At 44.7% G+C, this 22,534-nt stretch overlaps 1 protein-coding gene across 1 annotated transcript; it reads right to left on the bottom strand.

Moving 5' to 3' along the window:
• On the bottom strand, nt 1–22,512 carry wdr97 (WD repeat domain 97). The gene is made up of 22 exons (XM_023972387.2): nt 22,427–22,512; nt 21,718–22,121; nt 20,938–21,527; nt 20,692–20,813; nt 19,774–20,494; nt 19,167–19,315; nt 18,719–18,955; nt 17,020–17,110; nt 16,631–16,763; nt 16,195–16,271; nt 15,856–15,919; nt 6,893–7,051; nt 6,503–6,655; nt 6,223–6,378; nt 5,871–6,008; nt 4,438–4,596; nt 3,597–3,791; nt 3,354–3,478; nt 2,953–3,121; nt 2,285–2,451; nt 2,104–2,165; nt 1–334 (listed from the first exon to the last, which is right to left on the bottom strand). Exons 2-22 carry the CDS (start codon nt 21,991–21,993, stop codon nt 153–155), a joined length of 4,125 nt encoding a protein of 1,374 aa, XP_023828155.1. The 5' UTR covers nt 21,994–22,121; nt 22,427–22,512; the 3' UTR covers nt 1–152.
• Between the last annotated feature and the right edge of the window lie 22 nt (nt 22,513–22,534).

Genomic DNA, 22,534 nt, shown 5'->3' with positions numbered 1-22,534 from the left:
TGTATTGAGTGAATCACGTGATATACAATAAAAAAGATCTATACAATAGATTTTTTATTCAAACAAGAGTATATCTGTTTGGCTGGTCTTTGTCGGGGAAAGGGAAAAATCTTGGGTGCGGGGAATAATATCTTGCTGCCTGGGAGGCTGTGTCATCTATAGTAGTGTACATAGGAGCGCTCCAGGATGAAGTAGCGTCGCGGGGAGGCCTTCAAACAGTGCTGGTCCACAGGGAATGGAAAGGGGGACAGGCTGACCCTCGGCAGGGGCAGGGTGAGGAACGGGGTGAAGCCCATGAGGACAGGGCGGTTTGGGAGAGGGGGCAAGATCACACCTGTTTTGAAATAAAAGAGACTAAGATCAGACCCCTTGACTTTGCAGCATTATTCTCAATTTTTTTTTTTTTTTTAAACTTTTCCTCATCAATCGACACACAATACCCAATAATGACAACGCGAAAACAGGTTAAGAAAATGTTGCAATTGTATTAAAAATTAAAAACAGAAAGACCTTATTTACATACAGTTGAAGTTGGAAGTTTACATACACCTTAGTCAAATACATTTAAACTCAGTTTTTCACAATTCCTGACATTTTATCCAAGTAAGAATTCCCTGTTTTAGGTCAGTTAGGATCACCACTTTATTTTAAGAATGTCAAATGTCAGAATAATAGTAGAGAGAATTATTTCTTTCAGCTTTTATTTCTTTCATCACATTCCCAGTGGGTTAGAAGTTTGCATACACTCAATTAGTATTTGGTAGCATTGCCTTTAAATTGTTTAACTTGGGTCAAACGTTTCGGGTAGCCTTCCACAAGCTTCCCACAATAAGTTGGGTGAATGTTGGCCCATTCCTCCTGACAGAGCTGGTGTAACTGAGTCAGATTTGTAGGCATCCTTGCTCGCACACGCTTTTTCAGTTCTGCCCACAAATGTTCTATAGGATTGAGGTCAGGGCTTTGTGATGGCCACTGCCAATACCTTGACTTTGTTGTCCTTAAGCCATTTTGCCACAACTTTGGAAGTATGCTTGGGGTCATTGTCCATTTGGAAGACACATTTGCGACCGAGCTTTAACTCCTGACTGATGTCTTGAGATGTTGCTTCAATATATCCACATAACTTTCGTTCCTCATGATTTGATCCATTTTGTGAAGTGCACCAGTCCCTCCTGCAGCAAAGCACCCCCACAACATGATGCTGCCACCCCCCGTGCTTCACAGTTGGGATGGTGTTCTTCGGCTTGCAAGCTTCCCCCCTTTTCCTCCAAACATAACGATGGTCATTATGGCCAAACAGCTCTATTTTTGTTTCATCAGACCAGAGGACATTTCTCCAAAAATGTGAAGCATGGTGGTAGCAGTATCATGCTGTGGGATGTTTTTTAGTGGCAGTGACTGGGATACAAGTAAGGATCGAGGGAATATGAACGGCGCAAAGTACAGAGAGATCCTTGATAAAACCTGCTCCAGAGTGCTCAGGACCTCAGGCGAAGGTTCACCTTCCAACAGTACAACGACCCTAAGCACACAGCCAAGACAATGCAAGAGTGGCTTCGGGACAAGTCTCTGAATGTCCTTGAGTGGCCGAGCCAGAGCCCGGACTTGAACCCGATCGAACATCTCTGGAGAGACCTGAAAATAGCTGTGCAGCAACTCACCCCATCCAACCTGACTTGAGAGGATCTGCAGAGAAGAATGGGAGAAACTCCCCAAATACAGGTGTGCCAAGCATGTAGCATCATACCCAAGACAACTCAAGGCTGTAATCGCTGCCAAAGGCGCCTCAACAAAGTACTGAGTAAAGGTTATGAATACTCATGTAAATGTAATATTTAAAAATATATATTTTATAAATTTGCAAAATGTCTAAAAACCTATTTTTACTTTGTCATTATGGAGTATTGTGTGTAGATTGATGAAGAAAAAAATGGATTTAATACATTTTAGAATAAGGCTGTAACGTAGCATAATGTGGAAAAAGTCAAGGGGCCTGAATACTTTTCGAATGCACTGTATACAAGCTCTATGCTGAAATGGTTGTTAAGAGCTATTGATTGAATGGATATTCTGTTCAACATACCACGGAGGGCTAAACCTTACCTGGAGGCTTGCGTATCCTGGACATGCTGTAGGTCTCTCCAAGACGTTGGATTGGCTTAGAGCTAGATAAGAATGCACGCACACAACAAAGCAATGTGTCAGAATATTGCGTTACGAGCTGAAAAGGTGAGGTATGTGACATTTGTTTATGTGATGGGGGGGTGGTACATCTGTCTGGTACCTGGAGGATTCAGGGAGACGCAATACTGTGTCTTTGCGCCCCTCTGGTGGGACAGTCTGTGCCTTTAAAAACATATCCCTTTTGACAGAGCAGAAGTAGTTGAGCACATCCACTGGGGTAAAGAGGTTCTTCCCTGCATTCTTCAGGAACAGAGAACTGTTCTGGCCCTGCAGATCAAAGAGAGGGGAGACCAGCTATCAGTGGTTGCTGGTGGCACTAGAAATCAGACAGGCTCATAGTAATGGCTGTAACGGAATTATGGAATGGTGTCAAACATGGTTTCCATATGTATGATACCATTCCATTAACTCCATTCCAGACATTTTTATGAGCCATCCTCTCCTCACCAGCCTCCTCTCCCAGATATTGCTTGGCAGACCTACCATGTTAAACAGGCAAGAACCAGTTTGGGAACCAGTTGCGCCACACTGCGCTTGCCAGTAATCTCATATGCTCAATTGAGACCTCATATGCTCATATTTAGAGGTGTTAGGTTCAATGAAAAGGACATTGGCAGCCCAGAGCAGTGCATTGCTGATTAATTCCTCCTGCACCTGCTCTTCTCCTTCTACTTATTTTTATTGGCGGTGGATGAGGTGAGTTTCCCATTACTATGTAAGCTCTTTGAGCATCTGGAAAAGCAATATATAAATCTAATAAATTATTACCTTGTATTTTGAGGTCCAGGAGTGCAGCCACTCTGCAGCCATCTCTCCCAGGCTCTTCCAGGAAACAGGAAGGTCCTGGACCATGGAGTCCCAGGGATCCATCTCCATGGCCAGCCACGGGTCAGCGTCCTCCACGCCCATCACCTGCAGCAGGCACATCACTGTTTTCCTGCCAACAGGAGGACCAGACACACAGAGTTAGAGGTCACCATTCATTGGTTGCAACCCAAATGGCACCCTATTGCCTATATATTGCACTACATTTGACAAGGGCACTCACTATCACAGCTAGATGAATCAGAGCTCAGCATTCACCATTAAACTGAAGCAGAGTTGGGCACTTACTATGGTGACCTCAATGAAAGTGAGTATAGACAAAGACTGGTGCGGCATAGACTCACTGTAGTCCCAGTTCTTTGTGGGCCAGTAGAGTGAGGAGCTCCACAATGATCTCATGGCTTTCAGGACCCAGACACACCAACAACACGTTGAGTATTTCACTCACCACTCGCTGCTCCTCATCGGACTGAAACACACAACATACACACAAACGCAGACATGGTTTAAAATCCAAATTCACAATGGCGGAAAAAAACTGATTCAAACATTAAAAAGCATACCAAATTCCACAAGAGAGGACATACCATATTTGATGAGGTGTTGTTGCGTAGAGAACCCATAAGCCCCTTGCTGAGCTTGTCTGTGTTACCTAGCTCCCCCTGTCTGCGTAGAGTGATCAGCGCGCTCAGGATCCTCATCTTTAGTTGGGCACCACAACTCTGCATGTGGTCCAGAATCTGCATGGAGAACTCCTCAGGACACAGGGACTGCCCGATACACTTCACACACACAGGAACACCACCAAAACATTAGTCTCATTGTCCTAGTCCCAAATGGCACCCTATTCTCTATGTAGTGCAATACTTTTCATCAGAGCTCAATGGGGGCTCTCGTCGAGAGTAGTGCACTAAATAAGGAATAGGGTGCATTTGGGACGCAAACTTCCTGTTGACAGAGAAAATACAGACAACAATAACCTACAGGAGCAGCTGATAAATTACAGCAGTGGTATTCAAACTTTTTCAACTGGGACTTTCTTTTGCCCGAATTTCTCATGACCCCACCCTACCCCCCAAATAATGACACAATCTTAAAATCGGGATATTTAAATTTTTACATCAACAAATAACCTTAAATTCATTAAATTTTCATCTCTTATCAAAATGAAAATATATGTATTCATATATTTACTCAATAAAGTTGTGTTTTTCCTTATCTTTCTCAAAAATGTTTGTATATTGTCCTATACAATAACCTGTACTCTTACTTTTTTGGGGGGGGGGGGGGTGACCCCACTGCAGTTCCCCCACGCGACCCATACTTTGAATACAACTGACTTACAGGGTTTCTAAGGAATTTTCCCCAGTAGAATAATCCGTTTTTTGGGATGAAAATGGTGTGCTTGCTTCAGCTAAAAAGACTCACCCTTTGGTCTTGGTAGATATCCTTGAACCAGTCCTCCTCCACAAACTGTTTAAGGAATTCTGGGATCTCGGGGGTGTATGTGCAGGGTGGTGTTGGGGTTCTAGGGGGAGGTGGGGTCGGCAGTTTGGGTATCTTAGTGGGAGGGACAGCCTTTGGAGGCTAGGAGAGGAACACAAAACATTCATTAGACCTGGGCCTGTATCCACAAAACCTCTCAGAGTATGAGTGCTGATCTAGGATCAGTTTTGTATTTTAGATCATAATAAATAAGATTATATGCAAAGATCCTAGATCAACACTCCTACTCTGAGACTCTTTGTGGATACGGGCCATGAGCACATGACAGCTGCCCTTCATGCAGCCCCGATACCAGAGAAGGCTGGTGAAGGGAGGACAGGCTCATAGTCTACACCTACATTGCTTGCTGTTTGGGGTTTTAGGCTGGGTTTCTGTACAGCACTTTGATACATCAGCTGATGTAAGAAGGGCTATATAAATACATTTGATTTTGATTAGTAATGGCTGGAATGGAATCGATTTAATGGAAAGTACCATGTCTTTGTCTTATGCAGCTGTGTGACCCAGTGGGTGAATAAACTTGGTTTGGGCTTTACTAGTTGTCCGTGAGTTTTCACTCTGTTTATTTAGAACCTAACAGTATATCAGGTATTATTGTATTACTTTGTGATCAAATAAAGAAAATTGTATTTGCCTGATTTGCATATATACACTAGGTGTATTTGCATACATGAATAAATTAATATAAAGGGGAGGAACAGGTCTGCCCCCACCAAAAACTTGCTATGTCTAGGCCTACCTGCACCCACCTGCACTTTCTAGACTTCCTCATTAATACTGTTGTCATGTTCTCTTGCATAATTCAAACCAGTGTGTCAAGAGAAGGATACCCACGCAATTTAAAATCAAAACACTCGGCTCTAGTTCACACCTATCTAAACATACTTTACACTGTTTGCGAGATCAGACATAGTATCACCATAATCCGAGTGTTCATTTTTGGAAGTTGCTTTCATTTAAACATTTCAACTGTACAAATTTTTATAAAAACGAACACTCACCAAAATGAAGTGATCTTTCTTCTCTTTCTTGTGTCGAGACAGTGCACTAAATCACTGACGAAGCGTTAGAGTTCCTATAGATGCAACGGAAGGCCAATGTATTCCACTGATCCCATTTCAGCCATTACCGGAGTGAGTTTGACAGGTCATTACGAACGTTTCCGCGGTCGCTACGTTAATGGGAATGGCACAGGCAAGAGTGGGAAAGTGTCGCAAGAGTAAAATGAAAGCCATCAATCCAGTGATATTTCAGTGATAAGTGGATTTTGCACCCTTCAAACACAGGAAATGGATGGCTGAAAATAAGAGATCCAAAGGTGGGCGGGGCATGTGCGTTGCTAATACACCACTCACCCTCATTACGTAGGCTGGCTTCTCTGGAGTGGGAGGTGGGGGGCTCTTCTCTTTCTGAGGGCTCTTCACCAGCTGTATGGGGGAACCTATGTCCTCATCGCTCTCATACACCAGAAACTGAACTTCTTCAGTATCACCCTGTGAGGAAAACCAAACCAACAACCTATTTGAAATTCTCTCAATCGTATTACAGAGCATACACCGATTGTCCTCTTCTGAGGACATATGTAACAAGCATATCAGAGTAGGAGTGCTGATCTAGGATCAGCTCCCCATGTCCATGTAATCTTATACATTGTGATCTAGAAGGCAAAACTGATCCTGAATCTGGTCTCTGTAAATATCCTCTCACTTCCTCCTCATAGTCGTGCTCATCCCTCAGTTTGAATGTTTGCTTGGGGATTGTGTTTTCCACCACAACGCCTGGCCACAGCTGGCCCACTAGCACAGAGTTAGGGATGAAGCCCACCGGATTGCTCTGTGCTGGGGCTGGCTCTAGCTCCTCATCCTGCAAAGGGACAGACAGAGGACTAAGGGAGGTGTGGTTTCTTCGTCTCAATCTATCTATTACTTAGCTTCAGGAAGTAGAGGGACAGCAGACAGATATGCTAAACTGAACCAGTGGCCCTCACCTGCCCTGGCTCGGTTATGGGTGGCAGGGGCTTGGCCAAGTTGGGGTTTGGGAAGAAGCCATTCCTTAAGGTGGGTGGGGTGAATGGTCGACGGTCAGGTAGTTTTGGAGGAAACAGAGCTGCATGAAGGTCAAACATGTCCTCATCCCCAATCTGAGATATAATCAGAACAAACGTTCATTAGTCTGCATATCTACAATGCATTCCCACTCTCAAGTAATGACATTTGTCCTTTCAAATAAAACATTATATTATAGGTAAGGTTATGGTTTCTTCTCTCTATATCCAACAAAAGGGCACATACTGCTTTTATCATCTCTCTGACTCCACTTGGCAGAGTACATTCCTACCCAAATCATCTTGTAGCTAATTGTTCTCAGTATAAGGAACCTTAATGTCGAGGGGCTGGCTGTAGATGATCCTCATATAGCGGTCAAAGGCCTCCTTCCTGGTTTTCAGCGTGGTGGGAGGTTTCCTCTTCCTTCTCTCTGTAGTGCCTTCCTGGAGTGAGGCCAGGTCTCTGTTCCGAGCCAGCAGCGCCTCATACTCCTGAGGGACAAGGAGTGGGTGGAAAAACTGTCATTACACCACTGGCACATTAGGTATGGGAACACACACATTGGCCTTCATTTATTTTTAAAAATATGATCAAACCTAAAAAGAAAATAGCAGTAGTGGAGAGTGGGGTACATTGAGCCAAAGGGTTAGTTGCGCTACCCCTTGTTTCAAGGAAACCATAGACAAAATGAATGTGACCAAATATTTAGCGGCAGCTAGCCTAGTGGTTAGAGCATTGGGTCAGTAACTGCAAGGTTGCTAGATCGAATCCCTGAGCTGACTAGGTAAAAATCTGTCTTTCTGCCCCTGAACAAAGCAGTTCAGTGTTCACAGTTCACTGTTCCTAGGCCGTAATTGTAAGTAAGAATTTGTTCTTAACTGACTTGCCTGGTTAAATAAAAAAAATAATGGAGTCTGTGAAGAAGGAAACCACATGGAAAAAGTTACGTCCCAAAAACAAATTAATTTATTGTGTAATAGATTTCATGATGCTTGTATCTAAACCAAAGTAGATTGTTTTAAGAATATTTTATACATCAGTTGGGGTCTCTATAAGCTACAAAATGAGGTCCTAAACCTAGCATTAAAGTGTATCCTTGTAGTTGTATGGGCTAAAATACAGTGCATTTGGAAAGTATTCAGAGCCCTTCCCTTTTTCCACATTTTGTTACGTTACAGTCTTATTCTAAAATTGATTAAATAAAAAATGTTACTCATCAATCTACACACAATACCCATAATGACAAAGTGAAAACCGTTTTAATGACATTTTTAATAATTTATAAAATTTATAAAAAAACAGAAATACCTTACATAAGTATTCAGACCCTTTGCTATGAGACTCAAAATTGAGCTCAGGTGCATCCTGTTTCCATTGATCATCCTTGAGATGTTTCTACAATTTGATTGGAGTCCACTTGTAGTAAATCTAATTGATTGGACATGATTTGGAAAGGCACACACCTGTCTATATAAGGTCCCACAGTTGACAGTGCATGTCAAAGCAAAAATCAAGCCATGAGGTCGAAGGAATTGTCTGTAGAGCTCCGAGACAAGATTGTGTCGAGGCACAAACCTGGGGACGGGTACCAAAACATTTCTGCAGCATTGAAGGTATAAGGCTGTAAGAAAAAGGCTGTTCATGTAACAAAATGTGGAAAAAGTCAAGGGGTCTGAATACTTTCCGAATGCACTGTAGTCCAAATGTTTTATGCATAATAGGCCGATTCCGAGTTAAGTGCAAGTAAATGGAATGTAATTCCCATTTTATACACTTTTCTCTCTACGCTTATTCAGACCTTTAACTTAAGCATAATAGCAACAGCTATTCGTTGGGGGTGGAGATCTAACAAATGAAGGTGTGGTGGAGGTGTGTCTATAGATTCGCCGCATTCTAACCTTGACTTAAATCCCTCATAATTCCACCACCTTTACGCACAATGAAATTATGAATAGCCTGTCGGTTCCAAGTGGGACAACATCTACTTATTTTTTCCTGATAGAAATAACATCATTCTCCATGCACTGTAATTTACAAATTGATAACAACTATTGATACGAGCTAGGTCAATGAGTAAGCCGTTTGGATAAGGGGATTGTAAATATAAATGACAATTGTTTAAGATCTATTTGACTTTATATACGCTGGAGACAAATGTGAAACCTGTCATATGGCAGCAAACTGAATCATATCAACATATCACCTTTTCCACAGGGAAGTTTATGAAACGCTGGCATTTTAACTTGGGATGAAATGTGGAGACCCAAGCTATAGGCTTCTGTAGCCATGCACAAATGACAGTATAGCACCAAACCTACCGAGTTGATTTATGATTTCTAGAATGTTTTAATTATATTCAGACTTTTCACTGTATTTAAAAAAAAAAAAAAAAATTGTATTGTGTTTAAATATTAGCCACTACCAGTAGCCACCGTCAGTTATACTCAGATACATTTATAACTGTCACGAACTGTCAGTTTCCTCATTTTGCATCATTCCATTCCATTGTTTGTTTCGTTAGCAATAGTGGATCATATTAGCTTAACATATTATAAGTTGTGCAATAATTTAGGACATGTAGCCTATTTCAATCATTATGGAAGTCAGACCACACGTAATGTAGGTAGCAGTTTGAACCTGGAGTTGCAGCACGGTTCATGACGACTGGACCATTGTCATCACAGTTCCATGATTAGTGAAGATTGTTAGGGTCGATTTATAGGACTACTGTTCATTTAAAAAAAAAATTACATCTACCAATCGGTGCTGAAACAGAGATGCATTTGCATGTATTTACATGGCTTTCTTTCATTGATCCCTAATATCCTGAACGGTTCTCTCCATATATTCTAGTGAGTCTGTTGAGACAATTCGAATTAAAGATACACCAAATTTAAAGGGATGGCTTTAGATAAATGTACTGAAAACCCTATTGAATGCAAACGCCACAAGAACATCTGTTGGCCAGCAAGTAGGAGGGTTTTCAGCGGTTTAATTAAATGTATTCAGCGCTTAAGAGAATGGCGCCTGCCAAGCCCATTACGCACCTGCATAAGGTAAGTCTGAATACCAACTATTAAGAAGTGGATAGGAAAGGCATACATTTCCTAAGTCTGAATCAGTACCTATATGCATAGTATTTTGGCAAAGTGTCATGTATATGAACTCAAGATAGTGAATTTGTATTGTTACAGAGCAGATAACATCATGCCCTTTCTATACAAATGTAAAACAAGCAGGGGTCTAGAGGTTCTTGAGAGAGCAGCCAAGGAAGTAATAGGAGAATATAGGTCCATTCGAGCAGCAGCAAGGGATGAAAAAAATAGACTGAATGACACTAAAGAGGTACAAAAAAAGAAATGTACCTGTGGCCTCCCGAGCGGCGCAGCGGTCTAAGGCAACGGCATCGCAATGCTAGAGGCATCACTACAGATAAGGGTTCGATCCCGGGCTGTGTCGCAGCCGTCCACAACCGGGAGACCCATGAGGCGCCGCACAATTGGCCCAGCGTCATCCAGGTTAGGTGAGGGTTAAGCCGGCTGGGATGTCCTTGTCACATCGCGCTCTAGCGACTCCTTGTGGCGGCCGGGCGCATGCACGCTGACTTCGGTCGCCAGCAGTAGTGTTTCCTCCAACACAGTGGTGCGGCGGCTGGCTTCCGGGTTAAGTGGACAGTGTGTGAAGAAGCAGAGTGGCTTGGCGGGGTCATGTTTAGGAGGACGCATGGCTCTCGACCTTCACCTCTCCCGAGTCCATATGGGAGTTGCAGGGATGGGACAAGACTGTAACTACCAATTGGATATCACAAAAAATGGGTAAAAAGTACCCCTCAAAACAAAATAAACATGTACATGTGAGAAAGAGAAGCTATAATAGAGTAGCAGAGGCACACAAGGTCTTATGGGATGACGGAGTCTGAGCTTGCTAAACATATCAAGAATTTCGCTGACCACTGTCATGGGCTAAGTAGTCTCAAATGCAGAGTGCCTATGAATTGGCACGTCGAAACAACATCCCTGTCCCAGACAACTGGTCAAGATATGGAAGGGTAAGTGATATTGAACTAAGAGATCTGAATGTAAGCCTACATTTAAGATATACAATATACCACACCCCCATTCCATCACCCATTGTATCAGGAAACCATCACCCACTTACTCTAAGGCGGCTCAACTTACCCTGTCCCTATGCTCAACTTACCCAATAACCGGGTTAAGTTGTGCCAATAGACCAGTTTTTTTGTACAAGCAATGTTTCAAAACGGTTATGTTTACACTAATTCAGATAATTTTCTGGGATACACAACATCCTGATATAAACTCAGCAAAAAAAGAAATGTCCTCTCACTGTCAACTGCTTTTATTTTCAGCAAACTTAACATGTGTAAATATTTGTATGAACATAACAAGATCGAACAACTGAGACAAACTGAACAAGTTCCACAGACATGTGACTAACAGAAATTGAATAATTTGTCCCTGAACAAAGGGGGGGAGGTCAAAATCAAAAGTAACAGTCAGTATCTGGTGTGGCCACCAGTTGCATTAAGTACTGCAGTGTATCTCCTCCTCATGGACTGCACCAGATTTGTCAGTTCTTGCAGTGAGATGTTACCCCACTCTTCCACCAAGTCACCTGCAAGTTCCCGGACATTTCTGAGGGGAATGGCCCTAGCCCTCACCCTCCGATCCAACAGGTCCCAGGCGTGCTCAATGGGATTGAGATTCGGGCTCTTTGCTGGCCACGGCAGAACACTGATATTCCTTTCTTGCAGGAAATCACGCACAGAACGAGCAGTATGGCTGGTGGCATTGTCATGCTGGAGGGTCATGTCAGGATGAGCCTGCAGGAAGGGTACCACATGAGGGAGGAGGATGTCTTCCCTGTAACGCACAGGGTTGAGATTGCCTGCAATGACAACAAGCTCAGTCCGATGATTTTGTGACACACCTCCCCAGACCATGGCGGACCCTCCACCTCCAAATCAATCCCACTCCAGAGTACAGGCCTCGGTGTAACGCTCATTCCTTTGACGATAAACGCGAATCCGACCATCACACCTGGTGAGACAAAACCGTGACTCGTCAGTGAAGAGCACTTTTTGGCAGTCCTGTCTGGTCCAGCGACGGTGGGTTTGTGCCCATAGGTGACGTTGTTGCCGGTGATGTCTGGTGAGGACCTGCCTTACAACAAGCCTACAAGCCCTCAGTCCAGCCTCTCTCAGCCTATTGCGGACAGTCTGAGCACTGATGGAGGGATTGTGCGTTCCTGGTGTAACTCAGGCAGTTCTTGTTGCCATCCTGTACCTGTCCCGCAGGTGTGATGTTTCGGATGTACCGACCCTGTGCAGGTGTTGTTACACATGGTCTGCCACTGAGAGGACGATCAGATGTCCGTCCTGTCTCCCTGTAGCTCTGTCTTAGGCGTCTCACAGTACGGATATTGAAATGTATTGCCCTGGCCATATCTGCAGTCCTCATGCCTCCTTGCAGCATGCCGAAGGCACGTTCACGCAGATGAGCAGGGACCCTGGGCATCTTTCTTTTGGTGTTTTTCAGAGTCAGTAGTAAGGCCTCTTTAGTGTCCTAAATTCTCATAACTGTGAACTTAATTGCCTACCGTCTGTAAGCTGTTAGTATCTTAACGACCGTTCCACAGGTGCTTGTTCATTAATTGTAAAAGCATGAGAAACAGTGTTTGAACCCTTTACAATGAAGATCTGTGAAGTTATTTGGATTTTTACGAATTATCTTTGAAAGACAGGGTCCTGCAAAAGGGACGTTTCTTTTTTTTCAGAGTTTATATGTAGTATGTGGAAACCCTTGAAATTAGTGGATTAAGCCTAAGATCACCATGCGCAATGCCTAGCGCCGGCTGGAGTGGTGTAAAGCTCGCTGCCATTGGACTCTGGAGCAGTGGAAACGCTTTCTCTGGAGTAATGAATTATGTTTCACCATCTGGCAGTCCGACGGTCGAATCTGGGTTTGGCGGATGCCAGGAGAACGCTACCTGCCCCAATGCATAGTGCCAACTGTAAAGTTTGGTGGAGGAGGAATAATGGTCTGGGGCTGTTTTTCATGGTTTCGGGTTAGGCCCCTTAGTTCCAGTGAAGGGAAATATTAACGCTACAGCATACAATGACATTCTAGACGATTCTGTGCTTCCAACTTTGTGATATCAGTTTGGGGAAGGCCCTTTCCTGTTTCAGCATGACAATGCCCCCGTGCACAAAGCGAGGTCCATTAAGAAATGGTTTGTCGAGATCAGTGTGGAAGAACTTGACTGACCTGAACAGAGCCCTGACCTCAACCCCATTGAACACCTTTGGGATGAATTGGAACGCCGACTGCCAGCCAGGCCTACTCGCCCCAAGATCAGTGCCTGACCTCACTAATGCTCTTGTGGCTGAATGAAAGCAAGTCCCCGCAGCAATGTTCCAACATCTAGTGGAAAGCCTTCGTAGAAGAGTGGAGGCTGTTACAGCAGCAAATACAGCAGCAAAGGGGGGACCAACTCTTTATTAAAGCCCTCTCCTCGATGTTATCCTCACAAATAATCCTGATAGGTATCAGTCTGGTGTTTTCTGTAATGACCTTAGTGATCACTGTTTTACAGCCTGTGTTATAATGGCTGCTCAGTGAAACGACCTGTCCTGATTTGTTATAGACTCTTGTTAAAGAACTTTAATGAGCAAGCCTTCCTTCATGAATTGGCCTCTGTAAAATGGTATAGTTTCAGCTTGATCCCCTCTGTCGAAGACACTTGGACCTTCCTTTTTGATATTTTTTGTGATATTGTTAACAAACACGCCCCCATAAGGAAAATGAGAATTAAAAACAGGTTGAGCCCCTGGTTCGACCGTGATCTTGCAGAGTTACTCCACCTCAAGAATTGCATTTGGCGAAAGGCTTGGCACACACATACTCAGGCTGACTGGCTATCTTTTGTTCAGGCAAATGAGAAATAAGTGCACTCAGGCTATCCTGAGTAGATTTTCGATATAGATGTTCTATTGTGTTATTGACTGTACTTTTGTTTATCCTATGTGTAACTCTGTGTTGTTGTTTTTTGTCGCACTGCTTTGCTTTATCTAGGCCAGGTCGCAGTTGTAAATGAGAACTTGTTCTCAACTGGTCTACCTGGTTAAATAAAGGTGAAATAAATAAAAATAAAATACAAAATCCGGTAGGCCAAAGTTAGTTACTTTAAGGAGCAGTTCTCTCTCTGTGGGTCTTTGAGAAGAGTGTGGGGAGATCAAACTGATCCTAACTGTTATAGGCCTATTTATATTTTGCCCTGTTTATCAAAAGTGTTGGAAAAACTTGTCAATAATCAACTGACTGGCTTTCTTGATGTCTATAGTATTCTCTCTGGTATGCAATCTAGTTTCCGCTCAGCTTATGGATGTGTCACTGCAACCTTAAAGGTCCTCAATGATGTCACCATTGCCCTTGATTCTAAGTAATATTGTGCTGCTATTTTTATTGACTTGGTCAAAGCTTTTGATACAGACGGTAGACCATTCCATTCTTGTGGGCTGGCTAAGGAGTATTGGTGTCTCTGAGGGGTCTTTGCGCTGGTTTGCTAACTACCTCTCTCAAAGAGTGCAGTGTATGAAGTCAGAAAATCTGCTGTCTCTGCCACTGCCTGTCACCAAGGAGGTATCCCAAGGCTCGATCATAGGCCCCACGCTCTTCTCAATTTACATCAACAACATAGCTCAGGCAGTAAGAAGCCCTCTCACCCATTTATATGCAGATGATACAGTCTTATACTCAGCTGGCCCCTCCCCGGGTTTAGTGTTAAATGCTCTTCAACAAAGCTTTCTTAGTGTCCAACAAGCTTTCTCTACCCTTGACCTTGTTCTGAACACCTCCAAAACAAAGGTCATGTGGTTTGATAAGAAGAATGCCCCTCTCCCAACAGGTGTGATTACTACCTCTGAGGGTTTAGAGTTTGAGGTAGTCACCTCATACAAGTACTTGGGAGTATGGCTAGACGGTGCACTGTCCTTCTCTCAGCACATATCAAAGCTGCATGCTAAAGTTAAATCTAGACTTGGTTTCCTCTATCGTAATCGCTCCTCTTTCACCCCTGCTGCCAAACTAACGCTGATTCAGATGACCATCCTACCCATGCTAGATTACGGAGACATAATTTATAGATCGGCAAGTAAGGGTGCTCTCGAGCGGCTAGATGTTCTTTACCATTCGGCCATCAGATTTGCCACCAATGTTCCTTATAGGACACATCACTGCACTCTATACTCCTCTGTAAACTGGTCATCTCTGTATACCTGTCACAAGACCCACTGGTTGAAGCTTATTTATAAAACCCTCTTAGCCCTCACTCCCCCCTATCTGAGATATCTACTGCAGCCCTCATCCTCAACATACAAAACCTGTTCTGCCAGTCACATTCTGTTAAAGGTCCCCAAAGCACACACATCCCTGGGTCACTCCTCTTTTCTGTTCGCTTCAGCTAGCGACTGGAACGAGCTGCAAAAAACACTCAAACTTGACAGTTTTATCTCAATCTCTTCATTCAGACTCAATCATGGACACTCTTACTGACAGATTTGTGTGATGTATTGTTGTCTCTACCTTCTTGCCCTTTGTGCTGTTGTCTGTGCCCAATAATGTTTGCACCATGTTTTGTGCTGCTGCCATGCTGCGTTGCTACCATGTTGTTGTTATGTTGTGTTGCTACCATGGTGTGTTGTCATGTGTTGCTGCCTTGCTATGTTGTTGTCTTAGGTCTCTCTTTATGTAGTGTTGTGTTGTCTCTCTTGTTCAAATCAAATCAAATCAAATGTATTTATATAGCCCTTCGTACATCAGCTGATATCTCAAAGTGCTGTACAGAAACCCAGCCTAAAACCCCAAACAGCAAGCAATGCAGGTGTGTGATGTGTGTTTTGTCATATATTTATATTGTATTTATTTTCTATTTTTAATCCCAGGCCCCTGTCCCCGCAGGAGGCCTTTTGGTGGGCTGTCATTGTAAATAAGAATGTGTTCTTAACTGACTTGCCTAGTTAAATAAAGGTTAAATAAATAAAAACAATATTTAAAAAATGGCCATGATTTTGGAATGAGATGTTCGACAAGCAGGTCTCCGCATACTTTTGGCCATGTAGTGTATCTTTGTTAGAAAGAATACTATATTTCCCTTGATGTGGTGATGCTGAATGTAACAAATGTCTCACCTTACCCCACACTCCTTTACACTCAATTCCATGCAAAGCTTTCTCTCGTTCTCCTCTCTTTCCCTTTCATATTCTGGGTAAACTCACTGGATCTTTGGTCATGTCCTGCTTTCCGTTGGGTTGTTTCTCTGGTATGGGGGAGACCACAGTCCTGATGGTAGGCAAAAACACGTCACACACTCAATAATGTCTAGGTTACGGTTAATGTAACATAACTATTATATAGATGTAAATAAAAACTGTAAATCTATAGATAACACATTTTGGCTCAAAATCCCAGTAAATATGTAGATTTACCAGTGCAAACGTAATCCATAGATTTACTGTTTTAGACACATTTACTGTAACAAACATATTATAACGAGTTATAACTTGTCTATGATGTTCATTATGTCACATTATAGGTAGAGACGGAGGGTAGCTTACTTGGTTTTGCTTGTCCTTGTTGAGGTGGAAGATATGGGCAAGTCAGGGATGGGATCTGACATCTCAGTAGAAAGGAGCTATACAGAGCATAGGCACAGCAAAGGTATCTTTACACAGTAAGCACACCTATTCGAAAACATTTAGCTAAACCTAACTACATTATCTCACTGAAAATGCCTAAACACGTATTCACCCTCCAAGACCCATTCTAATATATAAGCCATTTAGCAGACACTTTTACCCAACGCGACTTATAGTAAGTAGTGAGTGCTTCGATTTTCATATGGGTGGCCCCTGCGAAAATCGAACCCATGATCCTGGCATTGCAAGCACCATGCTCTACCAACTGAGCCACACTAGGACCACCACAAGAGACCAGTCTGTCCTCACCACCTCTCCCCAGTACTTCACCACCCCTTCCCCCCAGTCAGTATACCCGTAGCTGGAAGTCATGTGGCAGCAGGTGGGCGCAGCGGATCCTATACAGGTCCCCTCTGATGCCTAGGAGCAGATCTCCCCTCTGCCCACTGTAGGCCAGACACTCAGGCTCCGCACTCAGCTGGAGGGTTCTTAGAGGGACCAAGACTGCAGAAATTACTAACACACACACACCCCTTACAGAAAAACCACATGATTTCACATGTGTAAAATCACATGTGAAATCATGTGAAAACGTGTTTTTGGAACTCTTCCCATATGGTCACGTTTTCACATGTGTATTTTCATGTTATCACATTAACTTCACATAAGATGAACACTTCACGTGTTCACATGTGAAATGTGTGTTTTTTTCCATTAGGGACACACACAAACACATTGACTGACCTGAGGAGGCGGTTATCTTCATCCCAGATGCGAACAGTTCCATCCTGACTGCTGGAGGCAAACACTCGGAGCTGATGGCACACACAGAGCCCTGCACTCTCACACACACACACACACACACACACACACACACACACACACACACACACACACACACACACACACACACACACGCACAGCACTACACACCAAAAGACAATAAAAAAAAACTTGTCCGAGGATCACCTACTGAACAAAAATATAAACGTAAATGTAAAGTGTTTGTCCCATGTTTCATGAGTTGAAATAAAAGATCCCAGGAATGTTCCATACACACAAAAAACGTATTTCTCTCAAATTTTGTGCACAAATTTGTTTACATCCCTGTTAGTGAGCATTTCTGCCATGCCAAAATAATCCATCCATCTGACAGGTGTGGCATATCAAGAAGATGATTAAACAGCGTGATCATTACAGAGGTGCACCTTGTGCTGGGGACAATAAAAGGCCAATCTAAAATGTGCAGTTTTGTCACGCAACACAATGCCACAGATATCTCAAGTTTTGAGGGAGCGTGCAATTGGCATGTTGACTGTAGGAATGTCCACCAGAGCTGTTGCCAGAGTATTTAATGTTAAGTTCTCTGTCACAATGTAGTTTTAGAGAATTTGGCAGTACATCCAACCGGCCTCACAACCGCAGACCACGTGTAACCACGCCAGCCCAGGACCTACACATCTGGCTTCTTCACCTGCGGGATCGTCTGACAGCCACCAGGACAGCTGATGAAATTGAGGAGTATTTCTGTCTGTAACAATTCCTTTTCTGGGGAAAACTCATTCTGACTGGCTGGGCCTGGCTCCCCAGTGGACAAGCCCAACATGGCTGCGCCACTGCCAATTCATGTGAAATCCATAGATTAGGGCCTAATGAATTTATTTCAATTGACAGATTTCCTTATATGAACTGTAACTCAGCAAAATCCTTGAAATTGTTGCATGTTGCTTTTATATTCATTATAGTTTGAGGTACATTACCTTGTTGAGTGTCTCAGGGGCCATATGTATTAAGTGTGTCAGAGTAGGAGTGCTGATTTAGGATCAGTTTTGCCTTTTAGATTACAATTGCAAGAATATTTTGAAAATAAATACACAACGCAGAGGACTAAAGGTCAAGAGGGAATTAACGATCAATGGAAATAGTGTTTTTTCTGTAATAGGGAATTAATGATTAATGGATCAGAGCATGGGAGGAATTTCAGTCCGGGACTCATAGCTACATGGCAAGTTCTCATTGGTCCAAATTGTCTATATATCGGGCCTGAAATGGGATACACGTTATCTGGCCATTGGCTCAATTTTATTGCCAGGAATTCTAATTGGTCAACCACAGGCTAGGGTTGGGGGTATAAAACTACATCCTGTCTCTTTGTTCTGTGGAGAGAATCACTGAGGACAGGGGAGAATGAACATCTACATTTCAGCATAACGTCTATGATTTGTCCTCTATGAATAAACCTATTTTTCTCCCCCTGATTTGCTTTGGGGTCTGTGTAATTGAAGAGTAACATCAACTGTTAACACAATGAATAAGATTACATGGACAATGTTGACCTGATCCTAGATCAGCACTCCTACTCTGAGACGTTTCATACGGCCCCAGATCTATAGTATCTAAAACACAGTATATTATTTAACGGTATCTTCTGTTACTGTCTCACCCGTAATGCAGTCCAGATGGTCCTCACTGGGCGGATGGTCAGTGCGACTCTGGTTGAGCAGGCTGAAGTGCACCAGGCTATAGGTGGCGCTATCGGGATCCTGGAAGGCTATGGCCAGCAGAGGCCCCAACAGGGTCAAGTAGAGCGGAGGATGCCCACAGAAAAGGTTCAAGTGCAGGCTGAGACACTCCTGGGCATAGGGAAACACCCTCCAGACCAGCACTGCCTTGTCCTCACCTGTTGAAAGGGAGAGAATGGGATGATGATCACCATCATTACCATCATCATCATCACTACCATCATCACCACCATCACCATCATCATCCCCACCACCATCATCATCATCACCCCCACCACCACCATCATTACCACCATCATCATCACCATCACCATAATCACCACCACCATCATCATCATCATCCCATAGAGCCAATAGAGTGCTGCATACCGACTGTGAGTAGGTAGCTGTTCTCAGGGTCTGCCTGCAGGGAGGTGATTTTCTGGCCGTTGTGTGCGGGTGTCATGTACTGCACCTTTCCTGTATCCAGCATAAGCACACTCACACAGCCACCATTGTGCCCCAGCATTACCAGGAACCTGTCCCAGGGGTAGTCATAAGGGAGTCATAACATATCATTACTTTGGATGGTTGGCACAGTATTTCTAGCTCCGGGGTTAAGTTTCCCCTAGGTACAGATCTAGGATCAGTTTCCCCTCCCCTAATCTCGGTTAACCCAGAGCTCAAATCTTGCAAGATTACCCCTCTCCCAATCCTAACCTCAAAAAATGCAAAACTGAACAGCGTCTAGAGGAAACTTCATCCAACACCCTGTCTTTTACCCTTCCCCTAATCCTAACCTCAAAAAATGCTAAACTGAACAGCCTGTCTTCATCCAACAGCCTGTCTTAATTTAGTAACAGATTAAAACAGATGTGACAGATTCAAACATCAAGTGCTTGTGTGGGTAATTACCGAGAGATTCATGATCTAAATATAAAGGGACTGTCAATAATATCAAGACAAGTCTAAATTAGGGACACAGGGGGAGTCTTACCGGTTCTTGGCATCATGAAGAGATTTCTTGTTCGTGGGTCTCTGGCATCTCTGCTTCTGCAGGCTCTTCCACTCGTCTAGCGCTCTCTGTCCGTCGGCTATGTTGCTGTAGAGCACCATGCAGGAGGCTGGGCCTGGCTTTGCGATCCACTGATCCCCCTCCCCATCCGTCTGCTCCTCCCTCTGCCATGGACCCTGTCCTCGTGCCTTCCACTCATCCACACACGTCGCCGGATTGGTCAGCGTGCTGGCCCGGATCAACGTTCCGCCCTCCGTCAGGACCAATAGAATCTCTTTGTGCAAGCAGTAATCGGCGCACCTTACCCTCTGCCCGGCACCGAATGAGGTTAGGACCGCCCCCGTCTCGGCGGCCACTAGTGTTACGTTACTATCCCCGCTGACGCAAAGCACCCGGGTGGGGTAGGGCAGGGGGCAAGAGGGAACTACTATCTGTCTCACGGGGCCACCCAGGTCCCCCCCCAGCCTGCAGTGAAGGTTATACAGGCTGCTGATGGTCCAGAAGTCCACTCCTTGCTGGGAGAAAGTAAAGAAGGTGCCCCCTTTCATCGGACCCCCTAGGGCCAGAGGGGGCTCCCCTCCTTCGATGGGGAAACACTGGACCTGGTCCCCCCCCTCCAAGCTCCAGCAACGCAGGGTCCCATCCAGGGAGGCAGAGAGCAGCAGGCCAGACTCCGGACAGCAAGCCAGAGAGGTCACCACACCTGCGCGCGCCACACACACACACACACACACACACACACACACACAACACACACAAACACACACACACACACACACACACACACACACACACACACACACACACACACACACACACACACGTAAAGAGTGTTGCATTTGACTTGACTAGCTGAAATCATAGGGAAGGTTTTTTCCCCCAACCAAGTGGTTATCTCACCAGTGTGTCCTACGAACGCCATACAAAGCCCCCAGTCAGGACCCCACACTCTGATGGAAACATCTTTGGACGCAGTGACCACAAAGTCCAGATGAAAGCTATACACCAGTGCAGTGATATCCCTGAAGAAAAGAGGCATGTTCACTCTGTCTGCAGATCAGTTGAGGTGACATTTTGCCAAAAACTGCCCACTGTCGAACAATCATGAACACACACACACACACACACACACACACACACATTTACCGTAGGTGGAGGTTCCTTTTGTGCTCCAGAACACGCCCAGCAGTGAGGTCAACGACAACCACAGCTCTCCCGTAAACGACGAAGGCCCTGTGATGCCTCTCGGGGCCCGGGGGGGCCAACGCCAGCTGGGTAAAAACGCTGTGGCGCCCAAGACCCTCCGTCACTCTCACCCGGCACACCATGTGAGTCAGACACCACACACACACGTTCCCCGCCCCCGCTGTCACCAGCTCCAGGGACTGCTCTGTGACCTGGCAAACCCGCACATCCAGAGGGTCTAGAGCGTTGGCTAGGGGGCGCAGCTCACTGTCCAGCAGCGTGAGGCTTGCCCCGGGCCCCCAGCCCACCAGACGCCCAGGGAGCTGAGTGGAGGTTAGGCCCATGTAGGGGACAGAGACAGAGGCGGGTGGGAGGTCACGGAGACGCCCGTCTGGGTGGTACATAACGACCTTGCCTTCCCTGTGAAGGCTGATGAACCCTGCCGCCCCCTTGCCGTAGGTCATGTGGCGCACAGGGTCGTTGCAAGGGAAATTACGTAAGTGCTGCAGGCCATGGGTGAGAACAGCGCTCTTGACATCGAAGCTTCTTATCTAGGAAAGCGGGAGAGAGAGTCAGGATAAATAGAAATGTATTTTCTGATGTCGCCTACCGATTTAACAATGCCTCCAACCAAAGAGAGAGGATGCATCCCAAATGGCACCCTATTCCCTATATAGTAAACTATACATGGTCTATAGGGAATCGGGTGCCATTTGGGACGCACAGAGACATCTTATTTACCTTGTCCACATTCTGCTTCATTCCAGTGCTGAGGAACTTCCACATCCTGCGAGCTTTCCCCTTGGTGCTCTCCTCCACCGAATTCCCCCTCCCTCTCCGTAACTCTGACCCCCATGAGCGTCTAACCGCCCTGACTGCTCCCTCCTGGTCCGCTGTTGTGGGGCGGGGGGTAACCCGCAGCGTGCTCTTCCTGTCCAGGTCGGTTCCGTCGGCGAGGGGAGGGGAGGCCTGCACCAAGCCGCACTCCTCGTCTGTGTTGTCTGCTGAGTTGAGCATGGATATTTTGCACGCCCTTCCTCTCTAACTTCGATGGGGTGGTGTTGGGGTTCTTTGGCACTCGCATATGTCTTTAAGCCGAAAGCTCAGTCTAAGTGTCAGTCCCTTTAGTTCATTTGAAATATTTTCTGGTGAAGGGGGGGGGGGGGGGAATTCAGTCTCCAACCTGTTTTCTATTTGCCAGATGAGACAGTTGCTTTCAAGGCACTCTATCAAGACAACACCTTTGAAATTGTAGAATTTTGATGATAGATAACTACTACGTTTTCCATTATCTAAGCAGATGTTCATGTTTATGTACCTTTTCTCTATTATTGCATTCTAAAGTAGCCTATACAAACCGGCAACGACATGAGAGACATTTTGATCAAAAACATTATCTAATCCGTCAACGATGTCAATATTTATGAAACAGAAGAAAAACACCACTGACCGTGACCATGGTAGCATCCGTAGTTCTAAACAGTAGTTCTTTCTCACACCAAAGACTGTTGTCAGCGAGTCAAGTTACAACCACATTGTAGCTAAAAGTCTTCCCACG

This window comes from Salvelinus sp. IW2-2015, linkage group LG27, assembly GCF_002910315.2.
Source record: "Salvelinus sp. IW2-2015 linkage group LG27, ASM291031v2, whole genome shotgun sequence".
Taxonomy (NCBI): domain Eukaryota; kingdom Metazoa; phylum Chordata; class Actinopteri; order Salmoniformes; family Salmonidae; genus Salvelinus; species Salvelinus sp. IW2-2015.
Note: the sequence above shows the minus strand (reverse complement) of the source record. Positions and strands in the feature narration are given on the sequence as shown.